General features: G+C 40.6%; 1 protein-coding gene across 9 annotated transcripts in view; it reads right to left on the bottom strand.

Moving 5' to 3' along the window:
* LOC124869767 overlaps nt 1–15,832 on the bottom strand; it is a 93,213-nt gene that overhangs the window by 20,800 nt on the left and 56,581 nt on the right. For 4 of the 9 annotated variants that reach the window (XM_047367875.1, XM_047367868.1, XM_047367869.1 and 1 more), the window contains exons 7-8: nt 4,389–4,477; nt 2,205–4,041 (exon numbers count right to left, since the gene is read on the bottom strand). The exons of 1 other annotated variant lie outside the window; for it this stretch is intronic. In XM_047367875.1, the coding sequence (XP_047223831.1) occupies nt 3,933–4,041; nt 4,389–4,477 (198 nt within the window). In that variant the 3' untranslated portion in view covers nt 2,205–3,932. Of the gene's footprint in view, nt 1–2,204; nt 4,508–15,487; nt 15,544–15,832 lie in introns of those variants that run through there. 4 more of the 9 variants (XM_047367871.1, XM_047367874.1, XM_047367870.1 and 1 more) reach the window with 4 other exon arrangements.

Below are 15,832 nucleotides of genomic sequence, written 5' to 3'. Positions count from 1 at the left end.
CTTTACTTTACACCTGCCTGCATTGTGTTTAATAAAAAAGGAACAGAGCATTCAGTGCATCTCAAGATTAAAGGCTACATTTTAAAGCTTAGAAGGAGAAATCCAGACTTTTCCCTCCTGGTCACTCAAAGTCTAACCTGTCGGATAAGTGTTTCAGAATCTCTAGAGCGCCACAATTATGGCTCCAAACCAAATTATTGCCAACTAGTTGCTGGGCTGTGTGCAAATATACTGCATCTTAAAGTCCAGCTGATGTGGTATATCTGGCTTTACGTCAACACACACGTCTGCATGGTTCCTATTAGGGTTGTAAAATAAACCATCAGTGCTCTTTGTTTTGAGAAGCAGAAGCCATTTAAAAAATGGATAACAGGGTCACCAAAGGAGCAATTTTTTTCCTTCAAGTGAAACAGGGTAAAAAAAAAAAACATTGGTGCTTCTGCAGCACAGTCAGTGTTGAATAGCCCAGACTAAGTTGCAACAAGGACATTTTGCACCTCAGAAAAAAATCTGTCACAGATGTGATAGGATAATAAAATCCACATAACACTTAATCTAAATGCAATGCAACATTTGAGTACTTTAGATGGGAAAAAAGTTATTTCTCATAACGCTGTTCTGAATAGTGGTTTGCTAGACTCGAGTAGTTGTTTGTCTCATGTAACAACCCCAAAACAACTTAAATGAATAAAAAATAAACAGTGAAAGAGACAGCGCCTTTCATACACACTGAACGCTCATTCTCATTTTGTCATGTAACATACATAAACTTTAATATGTTTTACTGGGATTTTATGTGAGACAAAATCAAAGTAGTACATATTGATGAAAAGAGGAAGGAAAATATTAGACATAGGTTTAATTTTTTTAAATAATAATGTAACAAACGTGGTGTATATTTGCATTCAGCCAACCTCAGTCAAAACTAGGTAGAACCACCTGTTGTTGCATTTAGAGCTCCACGTTATTTCCGGTATTTCTCTATTCTTCTTTGCAAAGTATCTGGAGGTCAGTCAGATTGAAAGGAAACCATATGGGAACATTATTTTCATGTCTTGCTGCATAATTACATTTGGATTTAGATCTGAATTTTGACTGATCCATGTGTTAATACACATAAATATGCTTTGATCTAAACCATTCCATTGTAGTTCTGACTGTATGTTTAGGGTTGTCCTGCTAGAAGGTCAATCTCCAGGCCCGTCTCAAGTGTTTTGCACCCTACAACAAGGTTTCTTTTAGGTTTAACCTAGTATTTAAGTGAAGAAAAAGCCTCTTAATAATGCTGCCACCATTATTTTTCCATGGATAGTGTATCCATGGTGATGCGCAGTGTTGGTTTTCCACCACACATAGCACATTGCATGTTAGCCAAAAAATATTGTTTTTGGTCTAATCTGACCACGTTTGCTGTTACGTCTACATGACAAAAGGTGGAAACCTCACGTAGGTATAATTGCTTTTGATAGCAGCTGTATTCTATAATGCAAAACTATTGAGTCTATTAAATTACATTGACAAAAATGATTTTGTGGTATATATCTTGAGATAACCGGTCCTGGATAAGCCAGAAGACGGGTACGATTACGAGTATATTTAAATGCCAAGTCAGTAGGTTTTGTTCTGCTTTTTCTTTCTTTTGTTCCTGTATTTGGCTATTTGTACTTGTGCAATATTTTGGTTGGTTAGCCTTTGATTACCTGCCAGATTTTATCAGTGTTGTGATCAATAACCCATCTGTGAATCACTGTTTTTTAATTTTCTTTACTTTGGTCCAAAACAGCACGTCTTCATATTTTGTATTTGAAAACATAACCAATAAACACACAATCAATAGCATTAATCATGTGGTTTAAGTTTTGTTTTTTTACATCTTGCTTCTGTCAACATTATAGCGAGGTTCAGGATACCATCAGCAGCCCTAACTTTATCTAAAATGCACATCAATAATATGATTATATTTATTTGTTAGATTATTAAATTGTGCCTCTAAATATCCAAGGTGAAAATTCACATGCAGGTTGAATAATGTAGTTGATCTTCAGTTCAACATTTGTACAGTAACAGATCTTTTAGCTGAGTAAGATCATGAATGCTAAACTGAAACAGCTGCACTGAGCATTCCATTACTATATCTCATTACATTCTGGCAGATGATATTCTGTTTCACATTTTATGTAGTTTCACCTTTAACTCTTAGAAAAACTTGTGTGGGTACTCTCGTTTTGGAGATTCAGAAAGCAAACTAGAGTAAGATGGGGACCAGATGAGCACTAGCACACATTGTACAATAAATTCTCATAATAAACATACCAGACCTAACATTGTCAAACCTCACTGATTGGCTTATAATAAGTCTTTTTCAACTGAAATGCATTGAAGGATTCATAGGCATTAACAAATATATGCATCAAAAATACATTAAATCTCTTTTATAGGAACACAGCATCATGTTAACAGTTTAAAAGCAAAAGTGTTCAGATAGGTCACAATGTCTTCCCACATTTTTCAAACATCTCTTTGATTGTTTTTCTTTTTTGCCTTAACAATTATCATGCTGAAAGACCAAATTTCTCAATAGAATCAGTTTTTTACCATCTTTAATATGTCTGTGTGTGGCACTAGCAAGCTTAGGCTGAACTAGCAGTTTAGGCAATAATTTAAAAAACCTTGTTAGTTTACACCTGATCATTTTGTGATTATGCTAATAAAAAACATTGTCATTTGTTTCAGGAAGCACACAAAAACAGTCCTTAAATCTGGATGTGTTGTTGATTAGAACTATGGAAAGTGGTGTCTGAGCAACTATAGATGAAATGCTTCAGCAACCAGTTTTATTCAACGAACAATAGGAAAAAACCTGGAACAAACTCTGTTGATCAGTGGTTCTGGGATATTAATATTTCATAACGATATTAAATTTCAAAGTCTGATACTTAAAATACAATTAAAAAAATGTAAAATAATATAATATGCTAGTCTCTTTCTGCAAATCAAATCCCCGCATAACTATGGTTCTGGTAAACAGAAAATTAACTTAAAATCAAAACTGTGACTACTAAGCCGACATTTGAAAACCACTGCATAACAGAAAATTGTGTTCAATATATAACCGAAACACAGTCTAATAAATGGTTGGTAGCTATTAAAGAGAAGAAACCCACAAGTGTACATAATGCAGAAGAAGTTAGGAATACAAGTTTACAACCAATATACAGTAAATAGTAAAATACAGAGCCGGGCCAAGGCATAAGCAAATTAAGCACCTGCCTGGTTCCCCCAATCTAGGCAGATCCCCCTAAGAAAAGCTGATAACTTATTCAATTTCTTAAAAAAAATAATGTGGCTAGAAAGAGCACTCTTTAAATAATGTCTGTGCTCATTAATATCTCCCTAAGCAGAGGCTTTGGTCTGACCAAACTGTGTTTGATTTACTTTAAGATGAGATGTGTGGTTTTTTTTTATCAACCAAATTGTCTGTTAGGAATTGGAAAACATTACCTATTTAAAAAAATCAACTACTTTAATATGAAGGCACAAGCTTCATTAGCCTGCAGCAAGGTCCAATTTCTATGAAAAACTGGAAACTGTTTTTAATAATTTGACTGTCAGGGTGTATTAGACAAAGAATGCAACCAGGAAGCCTTTTTTTTATTATCTTGATTTGTCATTTTTTACAAGTGTAAATGTACAACAAAAAAGTAAATGAACCACAAAATTCAGTTTTTAAAAATGTTTTCAACCTACAGTCTTGTTCTAATTTGAGAGTTCTTGTAATGTTTATTTTAAATATTTTATTTTGTTTTGACAAAACATTTTAAAACATGCAAACAATTGCAGCAGTTTTGCACAGTTTTCCTTATTGTGGTACATGTTTCCATTAATTTTCAGGGCTATACCAAATTGAAAAAATAAATACTATGTATAAATGTTCAAGCATGGAATGTAGAACACATAATAAGCTGTGGTGAGTGATGGTAACTGGAAGGCCCCCAAATTAAATGTGGTCTTATATAACCTTGGGCCGGCTCTGTTGATATCCTGTTGGGAATGGATGTTAAATATGACAATAAAGCAATATTACAGTGTGTCAGACTTGTACACATCATCCAGCATTACATGACGTTATAAGTATTTTCCTGCTACACAGACTTTCTGGAAAGCAAACACAGGTAAATAGCCATTGTCTTTTAAATCAAGCTAACAGAAAGCCACCATCCATTGCTTTGCCCTTATGGCATTTAGTAACAAATAGACATTTCATTCATATTAGGTTTTAACATGTAGCTAATATATTGACACTAACATTTGCTGCTGGTTGACAAAATCAGAGCAGGATTCCATTTTGGCTTTAAAAGGCGGGACATATAAAAACTCTTCCTACTTACTCCTTCTTTTGATTGGCTAAAAGTGAGGCCTCCCAGCGCTGCGCCATGGCATTCTGACGATGTGGCACTGAAGACAGGGAAAGGGGAAACTGGAGGGAGGGGGAAATTCATCTAAAAAACTGGAACAAAGAGCCATGGATGGATGGATGGATGGATGGATGGATGGACGCACACAAGCATGGATAGATAAGGTTTGACAAGGTATGGTTGAATAAAGGGTGAAGGTGTGACAGATAGATAAAATGAGCAAAATCATGAATATATTTGTAAACTAACTAATAAGAAATGTAATCAGTCCAGCTGATTAACAAATCAGAAAGTTTACAATAAAATGCAAAAAAAACAAACGAATGAATGAATGAAGAAAAAAAAATCATTTACCTAACGGAAAAAAAAAATTTGTAAAGTTAAACACAATAAAATAAGATTAGAGCTTGTTTGTCTGAGGAAGACTGTTGAAGCTCGATATGATTGTGTGAATATTGTAAAGCATTCACATAACAGTGTTCCTGTTTATCTTTGTGTGAAGCTGTAAAGCATTCACATTATAGTGTTCATGTTTCTCTTTATTAGTGAGAATGCGTTAATGCATTCTCACCGGTTGTTTTTTCTGTTTTTCTTTATTATTCCATGTTTTGTGCGTTTTTGTGCGTTTAACTAGTGCCGCATACTTCAACCGATTTCAACAATTCTGGTATCAAAACGTTCAACTTGTTCTGGAGAATTATGCTATGACCTTTTGTAACTTCAGCTATTATACTTTTGTTTTGAATATTAAGCTTTTTATGCAGATTTTTATCCCATTGAAATGAATGGAAAACTTTATGCTCTTTTACAGCTTACTACTTCTACATACTTTCAGCTAGAAACACCATTCAACATTTAAAATGTTCACAAGCCATTAAGCTATCTTGAAATAATTCATCTTTTTGATATCTGTTATGGTTCTTCTACAACTGCAATTCAAATGTTACACAAGATTTTTGAAGTTTTCAATTTTATAATGTAATCCAACACGCCCCAAAGCATTACAAAGTCAACACACCATGTAGGACTTTGAGAAAAAATCAGAGCAGAAAATCTCTAAAGTCACATGTTTTCAAATTATCACCTCTCCTAAACTGTTTGAGCTAGAGACACGAGGTTTGCAACGATTAAACTTCAGAGCTTGCTGGTACTCACAGTGAAGGAATTATTTTGATACCTTTTACCGTTTGGTCATAAAATAGGTTTGTTTCAGAGTGCCAAATCTGTCCTTCCTAAAAAAGCTTAAAATTTTAAAAATTCTAAATTATCGACTTTTTTACACTCACATCTCCTTGATGAATTATTGTACACACAAAAATCTCCAGGATTGTTCACCAATGCCTGCTGATACATATGGTGCAAAAATGTTTTGTATACCTTTTACCGTTCTTTCGTGAGGTAGGTTTATTTCAGAGTAAAAAATCCGCCTTCACTCAGGTTAAAAATATTTACAATGATCCAATTATTTACCGGGTCACACTTCCTAGACAGATTTTTGTAGCAACTTGAAAAGGTCCATTATTTTTCAGCCAGGCTTGCTGATTCATATGCTGCAGGAATCCAATCGATAGCTCTGATAGTTTCTGAGTCAGAGGAAGTTGTTCAAGAGCCCACGTGGGAAACAACAATGACACCTGGAGAGGCATGCTCGGGAGGAATGGCCTCCGTAATCTGAATCCAAGTGGTGTTTCAATATTTGACTTTTGTGCTAGTCACGGATTGTCCATAATGAACACCATGTTCAAGCATAAGGGTGTTCATCAGTACACTTTGCACCAGGACACCCTAGGCAGGAGGTTGATGATCGACAGACCTTAGGCCGCATGTTTTGGACACTCGGGTGAAGAGAGGGGCTGAGCTGTCCACTGATCACCGCCTGATGGTGAGTTGGATCCGCTGGAAGAGGAGAAAGCCGGACAGACCGGTGACAGCCGGACAGACGCATAGTGAGGGTCTGCTGGAAACGTCTGGCGGAGCCCTCGGCCAGGGATGTATTCAACTCCCACCTCTGGGAGAGTTTTGACCAGATTCCGTGGGAGGTTGGAGACACAGTCCAAGTGGACCATGTTCTCCGCGTCTATTGTCAGTGCTGCTGCCCGTAGCTGTGGCCGTAAGGTCTGCGGTGCATGTCGTGGTGGCAATCCCCGAACCCGTTGGTGGACACCGGCAGTCAATGCTGTCAAGCTGAAGAAGAAGTCCTATCAGCTGTGGTAGGCTTAAGGGACTCCTGAGGCGGCTGACGGCTACCGTGAGGTCAAGCGTGCCCGGGCTGTGGGAGAGACAAAGACTCGGGCCTGGGAGGAGTTCGGTGAGGCCATGGAGTAGGACTACCAGTTGGCCTCGAAACGATTCTGGAAAACCATCCGGCGCCTCCGGAGGGGGAATCAGTGTTTCGCCAACACTGTTTACAGTGGGGGTGGGGAGCTGCTGATCTCGACTGGGAAAATTATCAGGCGGTGAAAGGAGTACTTCGGGGATCTCCTCAATCCTGCCGTCACGCATTCCCTGGTGGAAACAGAGGCTGGGAACTTGGGGTTGGACTCTTTCATCACCCAGGCCGAAGTCACTGAGGTGGTTAAAAAGCTCCACGGTGGCAGGGTTTCGAGGGTTCATAACTTTTATGAACAGGATTTCTAGGCGCAGCCAAGGGCCGGAGGGTTCTGGTTTGGGGATCAGTGGATGTCTCTTCTTTTTGCCGATGATTTGGTCCTGCTGACCCCCACTAGCCAAGACCTACAGCATGCGCTGGGGCGAGTGTGAAGCAGCTGGGATGTAGGTCAGCTCCTCCAAGTCCGAGGCCATGGTTCTCGACAGGAAAAGGGTGGCTTGTCCTCTCCAGGTTGGAGGGGAGTTCCTACCTCAAGTGGAGGAGTTCAAGCATCTTGGGGTCTTGTTCACGGGTGAGGGAAGAAAGAAGCAGGAGATCGACAGATGGAAGCGGAAGACGACGAGTACGAGTACTTTACCTAGTGTTATGCATTTAATACTATATTATCAACAAAAAAAAGATTGACATTATCATTCCCCTGTCAGTTCTGATAAAATCGGTCCAAGAATGATGCTGATAGCCCTTACGGTTTCCGGGTTATGGGAAGTAGTTCGGGAGTATGCGCCACCATGTTAAAATGGAGATGAGACAGATGAGACGGTAGAGATGTGCTGCTTTAGTGAAAAACTGCAGGTATCGGATTACACTGACAGTTGTTGCTGATTGGCTAAATCATTCCTCACTGCTTCCTTTATATCTCTGCGTATCTTCCACACCATATGTCTCTCTGTTATTTTCTATTTCCTTGTGCCTCTCCCTGTCTCCCCCTCGGACACACACACACACACACACACACACACACACTCACACACACACACACACACACACACAGGTCCGTGTTTTACTATCTTTTGGAGCACTTTGCATTGACTCACATTCAATTTCATTTATTTCTATGGCCTAAACCTGACCCTACCCCTAACCTTTTGACATAGCAGTCTTCAAGGCAACTACATGGTGGCCATTTTGTGTTGGGTACTTAAACAGCTTGTACTACTGTTTCAACACCTAGAACACAGTGATTAATCTCAAAGGGCATTTCATAGACTTTTGCATATAGGCTGTTGTAAGCATTATAGACTAAGACTAGGCTAAGTTAATGTTAGACAACATGCTAGTGTTAGCAAACATGTAGTAAGCATTTAGGCTAAAATTCACTTAAAAGGCTAAATTAACATTATCTCACTTTACCTTATACACTGCTGTTATAATACAGTCAGCCGATATTCTGCTGTCAACCTTTGCCATTTTTTGCTATCTTTCAGCAGAGGAGTTAAGCATTTCTATTTTTTGCTAATTCATTACATTCCAGCAAATTTTGTGCGGTCGACTTTGTTGTCAAGCTTGTTCTGCCAGCTTTCAGCTAAAAAAATCAGCTACAGCATTCACACTACATTTTTGCAGGAAATTCAAATTTTTTTACATAACTTCCAGGAGAAGTTGAAGATAGCCAGCCATCAAGGCCGTGCAGGGGAGCCAGATTCAGAAAAACAATAATTATTTGGGTTAGGCTGACTTAATTTTCAGCCTTGAGAGTCTCGCTGGTGCTTCTCAAAGGCAAATCCAAACAGTCAAATTCCTGGTCTTTTGCCAGATCCGAGCGAACAACTTTCTCCAAGATTCATCCCACTTCACCCCTGAGTCCAGGAACCGCAACCTGCCTGCGATCCTGTGTAAGGTTCACATCCAGTCTGCGATTCAGCTCACGTAACATCTCAGTCTGAGTGCTGATCACCCTGAAGATCCCATCACACATGCCAGGCAGCCTCACAATTGCCAGAATAGCTGCTGACATTCTCCGAATTTCTCAATATGCCAGGTAACCGCTGACTCCAAAAAGCAGAAATCCTGATATCAAACATCCAATTCTATACATATCTTCCACATCCTCGACTGACATTATTGACAAACACACAACCCTCCACTTCTGCCAGGAGTCCATTGTGTATCCGGAGAAAAACGTCCCGTCCGGACTAGAGGGTTCTCCTCCACCCTGTCTTCTCGTCGAGAAAATTTGATCACTTGCATTGAGAGACCAGCTGACCCAATCCATAACTCCCCCGGAACCTGTTTGAAGCTTTCCCAGAGGTGGAAGTGAAGCTGCGCCTCATGGGAGACTCTGCCAGGCATTCCCAGCAAACCCTCAAGGTTTGTTTGGGTCTGCCCGGTCTAACCGGCATCCTCCCCCACCATCGTAGCCAGCTCACCACCAGGTAGTGGTCAGTGGAAAGCTCCGCTCCACTCTTCACCAGAGTGTCCCAGACATGCGGCCGCAGATCAGATGACATGATAACAAAGTCGATCATCGAACTGCGGCTAGGGTGTCCTGGTGCTAAGAGCACATATGGACACCCTTATGCTTGAACATGGTGTTAGTTATGGACAATCCATGACAACCACTAGGTTCAGAACGGTAGGGCCATTCCTCCCAATCACACCCCTGAAGGTCTCACTGTCATTGCCAACGTGAGCGTTGAAGTCCCCCAGCAGAACGAGGGAGTCCCCCGGAGGGACGCTCTCCAACACCCCCTCCAAGGACTCCAAAAAGGGTGGGTAGTCTGTACTGCCGTTTGGTGCATAACCACAAATAACAGTCAGAACACGTCCCCCACCCGTAGGCGAAGGGAGGCTACCTTCTTGTTCAAAGGGGTGAACCCCAACGTACAGGCGACAAAAAGCGGGGCGATGTATGCCCAGCCCAGTTCGGCGCCTCTCACCAAGGGCAACTCCAGAGTGTCCAACCCCTCTCAAGGAGACTCGTTCCAGAGCCAGAGCCATGCGTCGAGCTGAGCCCGACTATTTCTAGCCGGAGCCTCTATACCTCACACACCAACTCAGGCTCCTTCCCCATCAGAGAGCAACATTCCACGTCCCAAGAGCAAGCTTCTGCAGCCGAGGATCAGACTGCCAAGGTCTCCGCCTTCGGCCGCTACCCCTACCACAATGCACCCAACCCCTTTGGTCCTTCCCATGGGTGGTGAGCCAATCGGAATGGGACCCCTGCTTCCTCTTCGGGCTGTGCCCGGCTGGGCTCCACGGTCGAAATCCCGGCCACCAGGCGCTCGCCAGCGTGCCCCACCTCCAGGGCTGGCCCCAGAGTGGCCACTATTTCATCTGTTGTTCTAATACCACCACCATATTGGGTTGGTATTCACAGGACAATCCTTGACAGACCCAAGGTTATTTGTTAAATATTAAATAACCTAAGCACATTATTGCACAACACTAAACATAAAGAAACAGTCAATTTTTCAGAACACCAAGCCTTGCCACATCAAAGTATGTGTGTCGTTTATGATTCATACCCAATTTGTATAACTTGGTTGTATTGGGGTGAAAGCTGTAAATTCATAGCGCTTTTCTGTGACAGAACTGGATAACTTACATTTGCTGTCACCTCGCAGTCTCATTTTATTACATTTTTATTCATACATAATGATCTGCAGATTTGAATTCAGTGTGAGCAAATTCAGTGTTACACACAGCCTATGAGTGCCTGAAGTAGTTCAATAGCTAAATAAATCCGATAGCCATGCAAAGGTAAGTGAATTATCATCAATGCAGATAGAACAACTGCCTGGTGTTGCATGAGATTGAGCTGTGGTGTATATGTGTGGTATTTATGGTGTCTCAGAGTTAGTTTTTCTCAATTGCTGAAACACTAAACCCTATTGTCTGAATCAAATGCTAAGTTGCCTGAACCCACTGATTGAATCAGTCTCTCTTTTGGCAAAACCATAAGTATGCGGAAGGAACACTGTCAAAAACAATGTGTATGTAAAGACAGAAATGTGTGCATATTAGTCAATAGTTGTGCATAAGTAAAATCCAAAAGAGGTATTGTATATTTTCTCGAAAACAGAACAAAATGTTGCAGCTTGAAGAAATTACAAACACAAAGTTCAAGTTTATAGCTGTGGTATATCTTTATGAATACAATATGCTATAACAATTTGTGAATACGATATTTATGAGAATGCGAATTTACAACAGCGGCTGGGTGTCACGTGATCACAGGCTGGTTGATGTGCTGTGCTTATTGCATATGTATTCTATTTTTTCCCTGTAGCTCTTCAGACAAAGAAGGAAATGTTAGCATCTCAAGTGCACAAATCCGTTCTTTTCAAAGGTAAAAAAAAGAACCCTCCCAATGACACTCAGATCACAGTAAGTGTAGATCCTAGAGAGTTAATGGTCAGATGAGGAAACCTGACTCTGCTCTAGGTCATCCCATAGGTGTTCTATAAGGTTGATGTCAGGAGTCTTTGCAGGCCAGTTATGTTGGCATACCTGCAGTCATGGACGTGATGACTGAATCTCTTTATTTGTTGTTGGGCCCCAAAACGTTTTGCAAAATATTGTATTAGACCAGCTTTCATAACGCGTGACTTTGCCCTAATTGAAAAAAGTATTATAATAAGTTTGGTTATATATGTTTTAATTGATCACATACCTATCCTTATGTATTATATCAAAACATTACAGCTCAGATGATATCTTGAACTGGATCAAGTGGCCAAGTGGATGAAAGCAGCATGTTTTCCCTCTACGTTTCAAGAATTGACCTCTTTAGTCGGGGAATGCAACAGTGGCAACACCAAAGGAAATCTACAGGCGCTCTAAGTAAAGAGTTTGTAACAGGTACTATTGCAACATCTCTCTATGTTTCAAAAAGTTAAAATTTCACTGCATGTGTGTATATATAGAGGGTAAAGCGTATCCGTCACTTCCTGTTTTCACTGTTGCACTCTGTGGATTGTTTGGCGTGTAAAGGCTCTCTCGATTGATCTGATTTCTCTCTACTGAGATATCTCTGACTTGTTCTAATACATAAGCACATTAAAACACATATTCTGTTGATGCGTTTAACGTTTGGGGACCCTCCGAGTCTTAAACGGTTTTTCTCAGAGTGGTAAGAAGTCGCTAGCTTAGCGCTAGCTCCACCATGGCTACCCGATCTGCTGTTTCTCCGAGTCTCCTCTTTTCTCCTGCTTTGTGTCAGATGTTCAATTACTCCTCTACCTCCTTTAGTGATAATGGTACGTGTAATAAATGTAGCATTTTTGTTGCTTTGGATGTGAGGCTGTCGGAATTGGAGGCCCAGCTCTGTGCTGGGTAGCTAATTTTCTCTGGTCCCCTCCCTGATCTGACCAGTGATTAAATGTTTAGCCATATGCTCTCATTCAACCGTTGGCTGTCAGGTTGTGTCCAGAAAACGATGTGGGCTACATTGATAATTGGCGAACATAAAAATCTCATAATCATTCAATTCAATTCAATTCAAAGATACTTTATTGATCCCCGAGGGGAAATTATGAATTTATGAAAGTGCCTGGAATCTCATAAAATAAACACAACTCAGACTGAAAAGAAAAATAAAACAATTAAATGTGGCGTACTGAACATAAGATCTCTATCTTCAAAGACTTCCTAGTTAATGACTTGATTTGTGACAATCAGATTGATTTATTGTGTCTCACAGAAACCTGGATGCAGCAAGAGGATTATGTTACTATAAATGAGTCAACTCCTACTAATTATTTAAATTTCCATATACCACGAAGTACTGGGCAACGAGGAGGACCCCAATCATCTTTCAGTCCGATTTATTTATAGTTAGAGTGGCTTAGGTTTTCCTGAGCTATCTCTGTAGTTGTGCTGCTATAGGCTTTCTCTTCCTAGAAGCTACACCTGTCCTGACTCTGTGTCTACCTGTGACACCGTCCTGGAGGGGGGCATCGTCCAAGCTTCTGCTGGCAACAACTTAATGCTCTCCCTCTACCGATGATCCACTTGGCCCTGTTTTTCAGAGTTTAACCCTTTCTCTCTCCTAGACATAGCTACTGACTGATCTTTTGCTGTAACTAATTATATGTGCTCTCTTTCAGATTCTAACCTTGAAAACTGGCTCAGAGTTTATCTGTTCTTTCTTTCTAGGCGAAACGACTAAAGGAGCTACATCCATTAACATCTACTTTTCCTTCCATAGAAAGTACTCCTGGATCAGTGCTTTTGTGTTCTTTTTGTGTCTCTGCTCTGTTCTCTCAAACACTCCAGGGTAACTATAACATCTATAAAGAGAGATTCCACAGATATAACAGCTGAAAAATGCGAGGGAATCTTTCGTCTCTGACTTCATCAGCAAAAACATTAATAATGCTTGTGCCATATTTGAGCGGTTGCCAGGTTTAACTGTAGAATCTGAACTCCACTCTACCAGGGACTGCAAGGAATTTGCTAACTTCTTCACTTAAAAAACCCACAACAGCAGAGGGGCAGTCAGCACATCCATGTCAAGTCCAATACCAAAGTTGTCTCCAACTAGAACTGATTTTGGCAAAATCCCAATTTCACCAAATAAACTATGAAAATCATACAGCAACTAAGCTTTTTTTTCCCTGCTGTCTTGATGTTTTGCTCCTTGCCTTCCTTAAGAAAGCTTTCCCATCATAATGTCTGTAATTTAACTCAAATAATAAACATCTTTTTTGTCAGGTGTTTTCCCCCAGGCCCTAAAAACAGCAATTATCAAACCGCTATTGAAAAAGAGCAACTTGGACAAGCTGCTACTGCAGAACTACAGGCCTATATCAAACCTCCCCTTTATCAGTAAGATTATTGAAAAAGCTGTGCTTCAGCAGTGAAACAACTTCCTAACAATGACCAGCCGCTTCGATGTCTTCCAGTCAGGCTACCGTGCTCACCACAGTACAGAGATTGTGCCTGTCAAGGTGTTCAATGACATCCGTATAAATGCAGACTGTGGAAGAACCACAGAGCTGGTATTACTGGACCTTAGTGGAGCATTCGACACTGTTGATCACTCCATTTTATGAAAGCGCCTGGAAAACTGGGTCGGCCTTTCTGGAACAGCACTTGCTTGGTTTAAATCCTATTTGAAGGACAAGCACTTATATCTTAGGGATATCTACATCATACCCCTAACTCAGATTATAATAAACAACAACATAAGTGTGCCGATGCCACACGGCTAGACATTACGATGTCACCAGGTGACTATAAACCCATTCAAGTGCTTAGTAAATGCATAGAAGAAATCAGTGTATGGATGTGCCAAAATTGTCTTCAGATGAATCAAAACAAAACTGCAGTAAAAAATGTTTTGGAACCAGAGGAAGAGCATTTAAAAGTTAGCACACAGCTTCAGATAATACAGCTAGAGACCACTCATCAGGTTTAAAATCTGGGTGTAGTGATGGACTCAGACCTGAACCTTCAGAGGCACATAAAGACAGTAACAAGGTCAGCCTTCTATCACCTAAAGAACATTTTCAGGATTAAAGGACTAGTGTCTCAGCAGGACCTTGAAAAACTAATTCATGCGTTCATCTTAAGTATAATTGATTACTGCAACGGTGTGTTACTGCAACAGGTCTGCCGAAAAAGTCAATCAGACAGCTACAGTTGATCCAGAATGCTGCTGCCCACGTCCTCACTAAGAAAGTGTAGCACATCACCCCAGTTCTAAAGTCCTTATACTGGCTCACTGTAGCTCAGAGAATAGACTTTAATATTCTTCTGTTAGTCTATAAATCACTGAATAACTTAGCACCAAAGCACATTACAGACTTTTCAGTGTATCAACCACCTAGACCTCTCAGGTCTCCTCCTCAAATGAAGAGAATACAAGACAACACCCTGCAGAAACATTCATATTACCAGCGTTTTTACCAAAAGGTGCACGGTACTTATCAATGCAAGATGTATTTAGTGGTAAATGCGGCTCAATATAGAACATTTGTGTATCTGTTAACACCTGAATCTAAACACCTGTGGGTCTGAGTGTGAGTATACAAGGTTTCTCCACAAAAATATGCAATAGTGTGTGTGAGGAGTGTGATGGAAATTCTTGTAGTAAGTGTTCCAAAGTGTATGACCTTTGGGTTACCTCACTCCTCTGAGCATCTGTGTTAGAGGAGGAAGCTGTAAAAGCCATTATCAGAAGTTTAATGGTTAAAACCCATTTGTTAAGGTGATGTGTCGGGAGGAGCAGATGGTTGTTCCTAGATAACTTTGTCACCTCTGAACCCGAGAAGGGTCTGGGGTCATAAAACACAGACTCTTTGAAGTTGAGATAACACTGTCATGTTCTGGTATAAATACTGTTGATCGGGGCTCTGCTTAACTGACTTGCTTGGTGACAGAGTCATTCAAACGCTGAATGCCTTTGAATAAAACTTATAAAGACAAAGTCCGGATTTTCTCTTCTTGTGAGTCAACTTCTCTCCACTTTGATAAGAAAATTCCACAACAATTGTAGCGTCACAAACGGGATCTAACGTGCCAGAGGAGACCGCAGGACGGGGACATGGACGCCTGGCCAGCCTGAGACGTTGTCCTCAGTCCACTTCCATTTTACGGAGGGGAGTTCTGGTGCCCGCCTGCGGCTTCTGGCCGATTGGATCTGAACTATTTGTCTTCAAATATATCTGGGTGAGATTTTGCTCTGTATGATATAATGTATATTATTTTTTATTACACATTAACCATCATCTCCTAACTGATTAATTAGGTTCCAGAGTTGCGAGAGGGAGGACATCAGTTGAGTGCCAGGTCACCCTGTAATGGAAATACAGGGAGGTTGTTATTGGTAACAATAACATAAAGCAGAACACAGGGTTTTGCGGGTGGTTTTTTGCAATTTTCTACACCTCATAAAGGAGAAAAGCCAGACGGCAGACGTGCCGCTGAACGGGTAAAAAGGAAAAAATGGGTTCTGGAACCTCAAAGGCATCAGGGGTGCCTCCTTCTCCAGACTTTGCGATTTATAAAATAATGAAAGAAAAAGGTGGGGATCATTGTGTTAAATGTGCTTTAATTTGGGAGGACAAGTTTGGTTTTCCATAAG

Source organism: Girardinichthys multiradiatus, chromosome 6 (assembly GCF_021462225.1).
Source record: "Girardinichthys multiradiatus isolate DD_20200921_A chromosome 6, DD_fGirMul_XY1, whole genome shotgun sequence".
Classification (NCBI taxonomy): domain Eukaryota; kingdom Metazoa; phylum Chordata; class Actinopteri; order Cyprinodontiformes; family Goodeidae; genus Girardinichthys; species Girardinichthys multiradiatus.
Note: the sequence above shows the minus strand (reverse complement) of the source record. Positions and strands in the feature narration are given on the sequence as shown.